This window comes from Boleophthalmus pectinirostris, unplaced genomic scaffold (assembly GCF_026225935.1).
Source record: "Boleophthalmus pectinirostris isolate CB_2022bp ecotype Guang Dong unplaced genomic scaffold, ASM2622593v1 HiC_scaffold_11, whole genome shotgun sequence".
NCBI classification, from domain to species: Eukaryota; Metazoa; Chordata; class Actinopteri; order Gobiiformes; family Gobiidae; genus Boleophthalmus; species Boleophthalmus pectinirostris.
In genome coordinates, this window is record NW_026570994.1 from 19,678,506 (window position 1) to 19,692,079 (window position 13,574).

General features: G+C 40.0%; 1 protein-coding gene across 3 annotated transcripts in view; it reads left to right on the forward strand.

The window, feature by feature from the left end:
- Positions 1 to 13,574, forward strand: part of LOC110161072 (histone demethylase UTY-like) — a 74,292-nt gene that overhangs the window by 41,128 nt on the left and 19,590 nt on the right. For all 3 annotated transcript variants that reach the window (XM_055163532.1, XM_055163535.1, XM_055163542.1), the window contains 6 exons: positions 349 to 477; positions 3,803 to 3,874; positions 4,043 to 4,144; positions 6,885 to 7,211; positions 9,002 to 9,825; positions 12,353 to 12,482. In XM_055163532.1, the coding sequence (XP_055019507.1) occupies positions 349 to 477; positions 3,803 to 3,874; positions 4,043 to 4,144; positions 6,885 to 7,211; positions 9,002 to 9,825; positions 12,353 to 12,482 (1,584 nt within the window). The remainder of the gene's footprint in view (positions 1 to 348; positions 478 to 3,802; positions 3,875 to 4,042; positions 4,145 to 6,884; positions 7,212 to 9,001; positions 9,826 to 12,352; positions 12,483 to 13,574) is intronic.

Here is a 13,574-nt window from a genome sequence, read left to right on the forward strand (position 1 = left end):
ATAAGGTTATTTTTGTTGCAGCTAGGGCTACTCAATCACTAGTAACCAATTAAGTTTAGTAAATCGTATTAAAGCTTTGTTATTTACAGTTAAATATGCTAAAATTGGTTGACTAACAAGCTTATAATAATTGTTGCAGCCCTATTTGAAATTACAATCTGATTTTTTTTCCTTTTTTGTGTCTGTTGTTTTAAATAATTAACCCTGTTTCTGTTGCTGTGGCTTTCCTGTCCCTGCTCTCTTCTCCTCCTCCTCCTCCTTCATCATCACTTTTTCCATCCATTTTTATTTTATTTTTTGATCATTGTCTTTGTCCCTCCTCCTCCTCCTCGTCCGTCGGCGCTTCAGGCGTGTAAGCCGAACCACAGCGCAGAGGGAGGGGGCTCCGGTCCCACTCTGCCCCCCCACGTCAGCCCTCTGTCCCAGGCAGACGAGTCGTGTCCGGCCAAGAGGAGGAGGGCGGGCAGTCCAGCCAAGGTGAGAGCGAGAGAGAGAGAGAGAGTCTAATGTAACTATGGTTCTATGAGTCCTGAATAAGAGGCCAGAGCTGAAAACGCTGAATGATGATGATGATATTTGAGCATCGCCCTCTAATGGTCAGTAGGAATGACAACGAATACATTAAAGGTCACATTTGCAGCTATTTCACAGCGATGTAGGTAAACGTCACATCCGGTTAATGGTTTTCTGTGGCAAAATGTGTGTGGAAATGTGTGTCGTATTCTCCACCGGCTTCATAAATCTGCCCCATCACCAAATCTTCAACCAAGAAGCTCCACAAAGGATAAACACTCTTCATGAAGTTGTAGTAGAGCAGGGGTGCGCAATACGTCGATCCCGATCTACCAGTCGATTGCCAAGGTCGTGTGGGTAGATCGTCCGTGTCTCGTCTCGGACTCACGTTTGGACTCGGTCTTGTCTCTCACTCGAGGTCTGACACTCAACAAGTGTGATCATATTTCATTAAGGCCGCTGCTGTTGGTAATAAACTTGTAGCGGGTGCAGGAGCGTGTGGGGCGTCTCAGTGCAGCCTGTGCGCTCATTTGAAACCCGCGGAGACTCTACGGCGCATCACAAACACACACGCTCCCTATGCACGGCTCGTCTGCGACAGCGTGTGCCCTCGTGTACCAGCGTGCATCACAGGGCAGGTTCAACTTCCTAAACATCCTACCTGTCCATCTGCCTCACGTCAGCACGCCGCCCCTCGCCTTTTCACGCTCTCGCTCCTTCCTGCGTACAGCCAACACAAGCCCCTCCCACAGTGCGGCTGATTAGAAGAGCAAGACCAAACGTGAAGCAAAAACCAGTCTAAATTTGTGTTCCAGTGTTGGCACAAAGCAGGTCTACAGCATAGAGCGGATCTACAGAACAGACCTACTGCCACATTTAACTGAAGTTTGTCTCACAAAAGTGCACAAATGCATCTGTGTTTGTCACGATGTGCATTTGGTTTGGTAAACGTGCAGAGGCTGGTAAATATCACTGCAAAACCAGAAAAGAATGCAACTCCAGTTTGGAACTTTAAAAAACAGGTTTAAAAATCTTCCGTCACTTTTTTCACAGTTTTGTGTAAAGTGCCAGAGGAAGTTCTCTTAAAGAAGGGGTTCTCAAACTGTGGGTGAGGGTCCAAAAAAAGGGGCACAGAGTGTTTCAGTGCAGTTTGCTTGGCTTTGTATTAGGTAGATCATTTATGACTTGGTCATTTTGTAAGTAGCTCACATGCTGAAAAAGTGTGAACACCTCTGTAGTAGACAGTAGGGCTGGGTATCATTAAGAAGTTGTTGATACGATATATATCTTGATACATAGGCCACAATACGATACGCTTTTCGACACAGTGCACTTTCGATTCAATGTGATTCGATACGGTTCAATGAAGAGCAAAGGCTAAATCATGGCTGTGAAAGTAAAAGTCCAATAAGTCAACTAAATTTGTGCAAAGTTAATATGGAAAACGCCCATTTTACTCAAAACAGCGAAAATGTCAACACAGTCGTAGCTCTTACACAAAATAATTTAGTAAAATATACCTAAAAGTACTCTCAGCAATATCTCGATACAGCAGTCCACGATATCGATATTGTATCATCAAATTAAATGATACAATATATATCGATATTTCAATATTTTTGCACACCCCTAGTAGATAGTAGTTAGAGAGCTCGCCGGATCACTGCTGAAGTGAAATAAAAATGATCAGGTGCTCTTCGGAGATCCCAAGTGGGCAAATGACTTACGGGATGAGAAAAGGAGATCCAAGGCACTTCGATATGCTTTGAGATGATTGTATTTCATGTCAAATGTTGGCGTGATTCTAACATGAACTGTTTATTCACGACTATCAAGGTAAGAAAGAAGAAAACTTAAAGGAGAACAACGACGACGCATTAGTGAACTACTGAGAAAAACTAATGCAATGGTCATGAATAAAACAGAAGTAATAAGTAATTCATTCATTTATAAGTAACTTGTTCACTCAGACTGATTCTACAATTAAAATTAAAAATTGATTTCATGGTGTAGATATACAGCCTGATTCATCAGCTGTCTGACCTCGCAGCATTAGGATTCGTTCCCTCGACAGTAGGCGGGTACTTTTTTATTTAACAAATCACTGCTATTTGGTCGTGACGTTTGTAATGCACCACTAACAGGGCTAACTGGTATATTAAGCTTTTTCCAAATCCCGTAGGAAGAAGGAAAATAACGTCTTTCCCCTTGATAAAATTCACCAAACATTCTATTTATTTCGGGTTTAAATCCTCGATCTCGGGAATCGTTGCCAACACAAAATGTCTGGCTCTTTCGGTGATTGGTTGGTGCCCAGTCTTGCATGTCTGGGGTTTTTGCGAACCGTCTAGTGTATTCTGATTCCTGATCTAGTCGCTGGAGAGAAAAGAAATTGAGCAGAGACACTAGGTGGCGCCAGCCTGGCTAGTAGATATTTGCATAGATGGATAGATTTGTGCAGTTCGAACGCTACAGATGTTCACAGATTACATGTCTCACATTTAAACTACACAAATATCTTTATCTATGCTGATATCGACATCATAAAATCTATTTTTATTTAATTCTAGAATCAGTTTGAGTGAACAAGTTACTTCTGTTTTATTCATGACCATAACGTTAGTTTTGTTCAGTAGTTCTTTAATACCTTGTCGCTGTTCACATTTACAGTAAGTTTTTGTCTTTTTTACCTTGATAGTTGTGGATAAATTTGATCTTGCTGGTTGAAGATTTGGTGATGGGGCAGATTTATGAAGCCGGTGGAGAATACGCCGCACATTTCCGCAGATATTTTTCTACAGAAAAGCATAAACTGGAAGCTGTGTTTACCTACATCACAGCACTTCCGGCCGTTGTGAAAAAGATCTATTGCACTGTTTAGTGCTCAATGTTTCCTCAGCACAAACAGACCTGGAGTTTGTTTTGTTTCATTCACACGTTTTTAACACACAAACCCTGCAGATTTAGACTTTAGAGTTCTTCTCTCAAACAGAAAACACTCCCCACACCTTCACTAGAATCATTTGGATAACTTCAGCCGTGGAATTGCCGATCTCTACTGAACTAAAGGTAAAAGAAGCTGTTAACTTGAAAACTACCACTAGACTAATAAAAAAAAGTTACTCAAACATGTGTGAATGAAATAAAACACAATTCCAGGTCTGTTTTCAAAGAGTTAACAACATTATAAATGACTTAAAGCTCCCAAGAGTCAATATTGCGTAATAAAAAATGACTTGAAAGGTGTGCCGACAAGAGTTTCTAATCTTTATTCCATATTCTTCTTCAGGGTGAACCTTGGGCCAGTAACCCCGCACAGCAGCAAGTCCCCAACTGGTATCTGTCTCCACAAAAACTACAGGTGCGTCAGAGTGTTTATTTAAACTTTTACAGAGGCATTGCTTTACCTCAGGAGCAGCGAGGCATAAAAACCTAGTCACTCACTCACGAAATGATGCGTAATTTCTTGCCACGCTTCCCGTCCCGTGCGCCCCCCGGTCTGACCCGTTTCCTCGTCTCTCGTCTTCAGTTGTTGGAGCAGTTGAGAGGAAACCGGGCGAGTCTTAAACCTCCTCAGTTGCAGATGTTGGAACAGCTGGAGGCTCAGCTCAACATGATGCACCAACACCAGGTACAGAGCACACGTGTTTAATGTGTTTAATTTAATGTATGTAACTCGCCTGGCTGTGTTGGCAAAGCACGACTCTCACGTTTTACACCAGTTTCTTGATATTTCTGCTACTTATTTAATTTTTTTCTTCATTATTATACTTTATTGTGATGTCTGAGCTACTGTGCCCAAATAATTTCCCTTGTGGATAGTTTAAATTACAGTTTACCTATTGGAATTTGTTACCTTTGTGCAATTAATTACGTTTCCATTTTCTAAACTCGATTATTCTTTTCAAAGGACAGACACAAAATTAGAAAACTCATGTCTAAAGGAAATCTGCAAGAAACACAAATATTCAAAAATAATAAAATTTTGTCACTTTAGACTCTCTCACAGTGGGAAAAGGAAACACAACTTTTACTCGAGTAAGAGTATTGTTACACTGTGCTGTATTGTTCAGTGTAACAGTACTCTTATTTAAAGGTGCACTATGTAACTTTTTGGTTGGAGATCCGTTGCCAGCTTGTTTCTATGGATCTGGCGTTGCTTTGTCACTTTAATTTGTATTATTTATTAAACATTTTATATAATAACAAAACTGAAAACACAGTCGGCAAATAATTTAACATATATTTTGGTGAAAAAAATATATACCGTATTTTCCGGGCTATTAGACGCGCTCTTAAGCCTCCAATCCCATCAAAAAAACGATGCTCGCCTCGCAATCCAGAGCGCCCTATACACGAATCCACTCAGGTGTCCCAGCACGACTTCATTAAACTACAAATCCACGCCGACGAGGAACGGAACGGAGGAACGAACCGAAAAAGCGAGCGCAACGTGCCACTTCTAGACACGACTGAACAACTGAGTCACTGCGAACACGCCGACAATCCAGCGGTCGGTCCCAGACAGCACCCTCCCTACACGCCACAACTGAACAAAGCCCAGAGTCACCGTGAACGCACCAACAAACAAAGTCCCACTGACCCATCACACTGTTGGGTTTCCTTTAAAGTCCAGTGTGGTTTATTTGTGAAAAAAGTTTGAAATTAGACCAATTAATGACAGTGCACCTTATAATCCAGAGCGCCCTATAGTCCTGGAAATACTGTATATATGTCACTCTGGAATGGTACTGTTTTATAGGGTTAGGCCGCACTAACCACTAACGAAACTTGACTGCAGTAGACCATTTAGCCCAACGTTTAGCCCAAATTCAGCCCTCCACGCCCCTTTGACCGGTCTCAAAAGTTGTCACGGCCTATATTTTGAAATTACTTTTCAGTAAATAATAACACGTCACAACGCATTTACATTTGCTGCTGAATTTTAATCACCTGACAAGCTCAACAAGATGAACAAGCTCAAGCGGTGACAGTCGACGTTTGTGCAGAGTTCTGTAGTGCAGTTAAGGACAGCAAAATGCTGATTGTTTAATTATGAGAGAGTGCCAAGTTTTCAAAGAACATTGTGCGACCGATTATTTTTTTTGTTCAGTGTAAGGACCGCGCAGTTTGTAAAGAAAGTGTGGAGGTTTTCAAAGAATATAATCTGCGTCGTCAGGGTCAAACTATTCTGTTAAACGAGCGACCCGACCCCGGCTCAGAGAAAAAAGCTTGATGACCCCCGCCTTAGCGTGTATGTCAGAGTTTCTTCACTTATTTTTAACCAGTTCTCTCACAAAGGTGGATCTGGGTGAAGCCACTTACGAGCAATTGCCTTTTTAGCACACGCACGAAGAATTTTGAATACCGTATTTCCCGGACTATAAGGGCGCTCTGGATTATAAGGTACACTGTCATTAAATGGTCTATTTTCGAACTTTTTTCACAAATAATCCACACTGGACTTTAAAACAAACACAACAGTTAGATGGGTGAGTGGTTTTGTTTGTTTGTGGGCGTTCACGGTGACTCTGGGCTTTGTTCAGTTGTGGCGTGTAGGGAGGGTGCTGTCTGGGACACACTGGATTGTCGGCGTGTTCGCAGTAACTCAGTTGTTCAGTCGTGTCTAGAAGCGGCACATCGCGCTCGCTTTTTCGGTTCGTTCCTCCGTCCCGTTCCTCGTCGGCGTGGAGTGATGAGTATGTCTGTGGGTGTTTTTCGCCGCGCGGTCGCTCTCTGCTCCGCGCGTGTTTGCGGATTTGTAGTTTACTGAACTCGTGCTGGGACACTCGAGTGGATTCGTGTATAGGGCGCTCTGGATCGTTTTTTTGTTGGCGTTGGAGGCTTAAGAGCGCGTCCAATAGCCCAGAAAATACGGTAAATATCTCACATTCCCAGGCAATTACAGGTGCTTTTATAGCTCAAAAATACTGAGTAATACAAACATTCACTGTGAACGGGGTCGCTTCTCCACAGATCTGACCTGTAACTTGGACTAGTTTGGTCTCCGTGATGGTAGAAAGGTTTAAAACCATACTGTGAAACATTCTAGACAAAGCAAGAACAACTCCATGAAGAAAACTCTTTGACGGACACTCCACATGAAAAGTTACACCTAACCAAGTACCCAAAACGTTTACTCGAGTACTATTAAAGTAAATAAAGTAAATATCAGTATGAATGTGTTGTTTGGAAAAGGGAAAAGGGGGCAGATAACATGAGATCACTCTTCTTTCTGCTCCTTTTCATTCATTTATTGTATGTTTAATGTCATGACACTGTTAACGTCTTTGTTTATACTTTATGAATGAAATAAACAAACCAAATAAAGTCATAATTTCTCACTAAAACCTTACATTTCTTTGTTTCAGATGAGGCAGAACTCGGGTCACGTTCGTCCCTCTCTCCCCAACGGCCCCACCCCTCACCCGCTGCCCTCCCCCAACCTGCACCGCCTCCCCCAGAGACCCCTCCTCAACGGGCCCTTGGGCGTCCCCCCCTCGGCCCCCGCCAGGAGCAGCAGTAGTAGTAGTAATAATAATAGTAATAGTAGTAGTAGTAGTAGTAGTAGTAATCAGACGGATGGGGACGTGCCTTATGTACAGACAGCGGAGGGAGGAGAGAGAGCGCTACCTCAAACCTGCACAAAATCACAGGACTCAACGCCATGCCCCGCCCTCCACCAAAACAACTCTCAGGTAAAAGTCGGATTTAAAGCCTGCAACATCGACTTTTTAGAGATTTTAACCATATTATAGTCGTTTTCTCTTTTCATTTCCCCTCTCGAAGTCGAATTTTGTCTGTAAATCAATTCCTATTTTTTATATCGAACTCCTTTTTGCTGATTTTTTTACAATCCAATCCCATCCAACTTTATTTGTATAGCACGTTTCAGTTTCCAAAGCGCTTCACGTAGCAATGCAACATTTTACTTTAAAAAGAAAAAAATCAGCAGAATTATGTTTAATAAAGACACTAATAGAAAAATAAATCTAATAATAATAATTAAATCAATGAACAAAACGAATCAAATCTGCACAGATAATGACAATTTTGGTGTATCCAGTGTTCCCCAGTCATGGAAATCCTGGAAAAGTCATGGAATTTTAGTATGTCTTTCACACAACTACAACGTTCTCTTAAGTTATCATTAGGCTATTATGATTCTTTTCGAACATATGCGCATTTTGTTTAAAAGAGACGACAATAAATGCACTGACAGGATTTTGAATGTTAAAAAAAACTATAATCCCAAACCATAAAATGAGTGGAAAGAGTTCACATTTCAGATTTAACCCTAAAAGTCTGATCAATTCTACACATGTAGGTGCCGTAAAGTCATGGAAAATTCACTTTAGGTCATGAAAAAGTCAAGTTTTGAAATTTTGGTAACACTTTTTAATAACTACACCTTATTTAGCCTTAATAAAGCATGAACAAAGACTTAATTAATAATGAACAAAGGCTTAATTAATAATGATTCACGCTTAGTAACTACTTAATTACTACCTTAATTAGCACTTGCACTTAATTTGCCTGTGCTGTAAATAGTTACTCATAATTATTTCATACTTAATTACTCATGAACTAACCATTTGAGCATTTATTAATCATTAGTAAGCTATGAGAGAATGATTTACTAATAATGAAAAGCAATGATAATTCAGGCAGCTGTTATCTGTTAGTTAAGTCTTTTTGAGAGCTTTTCTAAAGTGAAGACGAATTATGCTTTATTAAGCATTTACTAAGTGTGAATCATTATTAATAAAATCTTTGTTCATTATTAATTAAGTATTTGTTCCTGCTTTATTAAGGGTAAGTAAGGTGTTGTTATTATAAAGTGTTACCGAAATTTTGTCAGTGAAAAAGAGTGGGAACCCTGTGTCTCGGCTCCACCAGTGTCCTGCTTTGGTCTATAAATTGGAGTAATAAGACGATAGTATTTTTACAAAGCTGTTCTGTAATTATAAAACACATTTGGATCATTTATTTTTACCTTATGTTCAAAGGAAATAAATGCTATTTTCATTCTCTGCTCTGGTATCAGTTGATATCGGGTAAGGGAAATACTCGCTGTTGATACAATGCGTTTCTTTCTAGGAATTTTGTCATTGTTTAAAAGGGTTTGGCATTAGAAGTTCCTTTTTACTTCAGCCTAAACCTTTTCAGTCATGATCCATGGGTTTGCAGTCTTTGTTTTGTTTTGTTTTTGTTTTGTAGTGCTGCAAAAAGACCGAATAAAACTACTACTAATACTATACTTAAAACCAAAGTATCGACTTAAAACCAGAGTATCGGTATTTAGAAAAACCTGGATTGGTGCGTTTCTACACTGTACCTTTTAAAATTTGTAATCCCCAGTTTTGCAGTCTTACAAACTGTCTTTATTTTTTTACAACGCCAAAAAAATAATAATCAGAATTTGTATTTTTATGGATTTATCTGCCTTTTTGCTGTTTTGATGATTTTATTTAATTTTCTCTTTTAGGGGCTTCAGAAAGGCTCAGCTCCAGCCGCTCCCCCCTCCAGCTCGGACACGCCCCCCGACCCCAGCTCGGTCCCGCCCTCTTCCTCCTCCTCCTCCGCCTCCGCTCCCTGCCCATCGTCCAATCAGGTCGCACATTCCACGGACGCGTCATCGTCATCGTCGTCGCCGCTTCAGCCCAACTCTACCAATAACAACGCAGTCAACTCGAACCACCTCCCAGCGTCCCCCGCGCCCTCCTCCTCCTCCTCCTCGGCTACCTCTAGTTCCACGATTACCGCTACCAAAGACGCTACAAAACAAAACATATCGCATAAAAACGGCGACGGCGGCGAGGCCACGAAGTCTCCGCCCGCGTCCAATCACGTTCAAACCGAAACTGAAAAACCATCGTCGGAAAACAGCGAGACAACTGGAACTTTAAGCGCAGACAATCCAAGGCTATCTGCTCTGTTGGCGGGTAGCAAAGATGACGCGGAAAACTCCACGAATTCCCAAGACGTGAATAAGAAAGTCAACAATATCCATCCAGGAATCAAACCATCAACTCCTCAGGCGCACAGCTCAACCGCTTCTTCCCCGATTTCGGCAATGTCGACCGCCACGCCTTCTCCGAAGTCCACGGAGCAGACGGGAGCGCAGAGTCCGGCGAATTCGAGTACTCCAGCCGTGAACGGGAAGGGGGGGATCTCCGAAGATTCCCAGAGCCCGTCGAAACCGGATCCCCCAGTCGTGCCGGGGCTGAAGGCCACGCCCCCGCACGCCCACACCTCCAACTCGTCCGTGTCCATCTACCCCAGCTCCACAGACGTGCTCAAGGCCTGCAGGTGAGACGAGAGAAATCAGGTTTTAAATTAACGATATTATGTTTTTTTAAGCTGGTTTGTTCCTTTTTTAAGTTCCCGATGTCCCGATGCTAAAACAAAGGATTATATATTGGGTTATTATAGTTAAATACGCCTTTACGAGAACAACATTTTATGAAATACACTTATTTTTAAAAAGGTGCACTAGGTAAGCCTTCGAATTTTGATCACAATTTCGATTTGTGTGTCAAATGATCTCCAAACTCATATAATCGAGTTGAAATGAAAGCTTAAAGTTTATTTTTGGATATTTTTTTTGTATATAATTAAGTATATTTATTTAATTTTTTAACTATAGAGATTGTAGAACAGCTGGATATATTGTTTATTTTGGATACATTTATGTTTTTCTATGCCTTATTTGAAAGTTTTGCGTTAATTATTAATAACAAAGTGTTTTTTTGAGAGGGAAATGTGCATAACGTAAATAAATGTAAAATAAATATAAATGTAAATAAATAAATATACAATATATATAAATATAAAATACATATAAATAAATATAAATGTGTATAACAATAAATGAAACTAAAAAAATTATCGTGATTTCAATATTGACCAAAATAATTGTCATAATGATTTTTTTCCATAATCGAGCAGCACTAACACTAGGTCACTTTTTGGTTGGGTGTCCATGACGTCATTGCTCTGCTTCAAATGTTAAACAGTGTCTCTTTAAACAGCTCTACTTTTTTCAATTACAGGTAATTTTATCGCTCAAAAACACCTAGAAAACAAGTCATGTGACAAGTCTGATTAAAAAAAAGAAGTTTCAGACATATTTTGACTTAGACTTAGACAAAATTTATTGATCCAAAAGGGAAATTACTTGGACACAGCAGCTCACACATCACAATATAATATAATAACCAAGAGCAAAAAATATAAATGGTACTAATAAATTCTAAATAAATAGTAAAAAAGAGGAAGAGAAACGTGTCAAATAAGGCATAATTATATAAATGTAAATGTACAAGTCAAAATAAATAAACAAAAACAGCAAGAAATATTAGAATCAAAATGAGAATCAGGTAATGAAGAATTGTTTAGTTTGTTTTTGTTTAGTGTAGACCCATTTCAGACTAGGTTCTTTAGCTCAACTTCAATTATATATAACAAGAAAGTAGACTAATAATTTAATTAAAAAGTTATATTAGTCTTTTCTGTGCTCAAATTCTTCTATTGTCAACATTTTATATAACTAAACCGTAAACCTGCAGGTAGTTTTGCGTTTAATTGCTCAATTGTCCAGCTTCTATTGCACATTTTAAAGTGTATAAGTTTAAGTTAGACAAATTTTACGAAAATATATATTTAAGATTTGACCAAAAACATTGCTGAGCTCTAGTTTCTTTTTAATTTTAGAAAAGTGTATTATTTTACTTCATTGTTAGACAAATTCATTAAATATATACGCAGCAACTGTAATGTAAACAAGGGCCAAAACGTGGTTTTGATTAGACTAATAAAAATAAACAAAAACACCTTTATTTAGTTAAATGAAGGTTTAAAGTGTCAGAAAAATGCCTTCCTTGTGCGTAAATTGTCTGTGTTTTGGTTATTTGGAGCCTTATTTACCACAAATAGACTTTTAATTGTGTTTTGTTATGTGGAAAAATGACCGTTTCTATTTATGCGTAATTTAATCAACCCATTTAAATTACATCACAGTTAATTTTGCTTTCTTTTTTTTTGCCATCTTCATCTTAATTTTGTAGATTTTCAGTGTAATTATGTTTAGTTATGCTGCCCTTTCTCGTTTAATGAATTGAAAGCTTTTTGACAGTCGCTTCTAAAATGTGAAATTATTTATGCAGAGTGGACCGGGGGCTTTTTGTTGCGTTTAGTCGTGAAGACAGCGCCCCCCAGTGGAAAAACGGCGCGACTACAAACACAAAAGCGCGTTATGTAACTTCATTCAGGACTCAAGGCTGCTGCTGCTGCTGCTGCTGTTGCTGTGCAGAAACCAGGAGCACAATAGTGGAAATACGTCGGCTTTACCAACGCAAACCAACGCATATTATGATTTAAAGTTTCACTGCGTAACATCCACCTTTTTGTCTCCATGGAGATGTCATCGCTGTGCCTTGAATGTTCCACAAAACGGTTGTCGCAGTAATACAACAAAATTTAAAACTTGACGTCGATACTAAAGAATCGACTTCGGTATTAAGTAACTTTTTTGGTGCTTTTCTCCGTGGAGATGTTATTTTTTGGTCTGGAATTTTCCACAGTATGGCATTAAACCTTTCTATCTTCACGGAAAACCAAACCAGACCAAGTTATGGGTCAGATCTGTGGAGAGGCGACCCCGCTTACAGTCAGAATGTTGTTTTTCTAGGTATTTCTGAGCTATAAATCCACCTTTAATTGAATAAATGTAAAGTAGAGCTTTTTAAAGTTGCACTGCGGAACATTCCGGGTGCAGAGCAATGACGTATCCATAATCCAGTGCGTGTATTTATTTAATTTGTACTGTTTGTTTCAGAAACCTGGGTAAGAACGGTCTGTCCAACAGCAGTATCCTCCTGGACAAGTGCCCTCCCCCGCGACTGCCCCCGGCCCCCAGCCCCGCTCTGCCCAAAGACAAACTCAACCCCCCCACGCCCAGCATCTACGTGAGTACTACTGATATTAATACTACTACTACTACTACTGTTGCTGTAGATGCCTGAGGATTATTCTTTTAGCTTCTAGTTTGGACGCTTTTCATTTTCATTCACCCCATTTGCTCCAGTTTTTGGCTCGGTGCCCGTTTCGAAACCAGTCCTGCCGTTTTTTCTCTCTGGTTCCAGGAGCAGAAAACAGGATCAGAAATGAGAAATGAGAACCGGTTCTAGTGGAATATTAAACACCAAAGTTACAGCTACTACAGTTACTAAAGGCCGGCACACACTACAGGAGAATTTGCCCGATTTTGGCTGCGATTTGCTTCTCCCCGAGTCCGACGTTGTGTCTTTGTGTGCGATTTTGAAGCCTCTGAGCTCCTCATGTGTGTCAGTGTGACTCTGAGCTGCTCTGTCATTTCGTAACCACCAAACATCAGCAACACTACGATAACAGGCGATAAAACAGAGCTCAGGAACGAGGAAAAATAATGAGAAGACTTTATTATTCACTTTTCGTAAAGCCGTACATTTAAACTGCAGTATCTCGTCTGTATTATCCGTAGAAATTGTCCTCTACGAATCACAAAAACAGAGCTGTGAATCCAGTTTGAGGCGATTTTAAAGGTAAAAAGGTGGGAGTAGTTCCTCGCGTGCGTCTGTTTACATTCAGACAGCGCACGGATCGAGGTGAAGCTGTGACTCTTCTTCCTGTGGACTTTATCGCCAATCTTTTATGCTTTAAAAATCACGTATCTTAAGAATTAAACCACATTTCTCAAATAATAGTAACACAGTTTTGACTTGTATCTAAACTAGAAGTGCAGAGCTTTGACCTTTTGAACACTTAAGAGTCTCAGAGCGAGTGGTTTTACTGTAGACAGGAAACCACAGGACGCTATCGCGCTCGCACCTTTATATCCTGTGATCTGTCATCACATCCTGTAGAAATCTTTGAGATCAGAGACTTTAAATGTCATAATATTCTCCTCGTGTCTGTGGTTTGCACTTTTTGTCACACGTTTAAAAATGGTTTAAGACCGAAACATCCTGTAGTGTGTGGCGGGCTTTAAAAGCACGTAATGGAGCAAACTAAATAAAGTA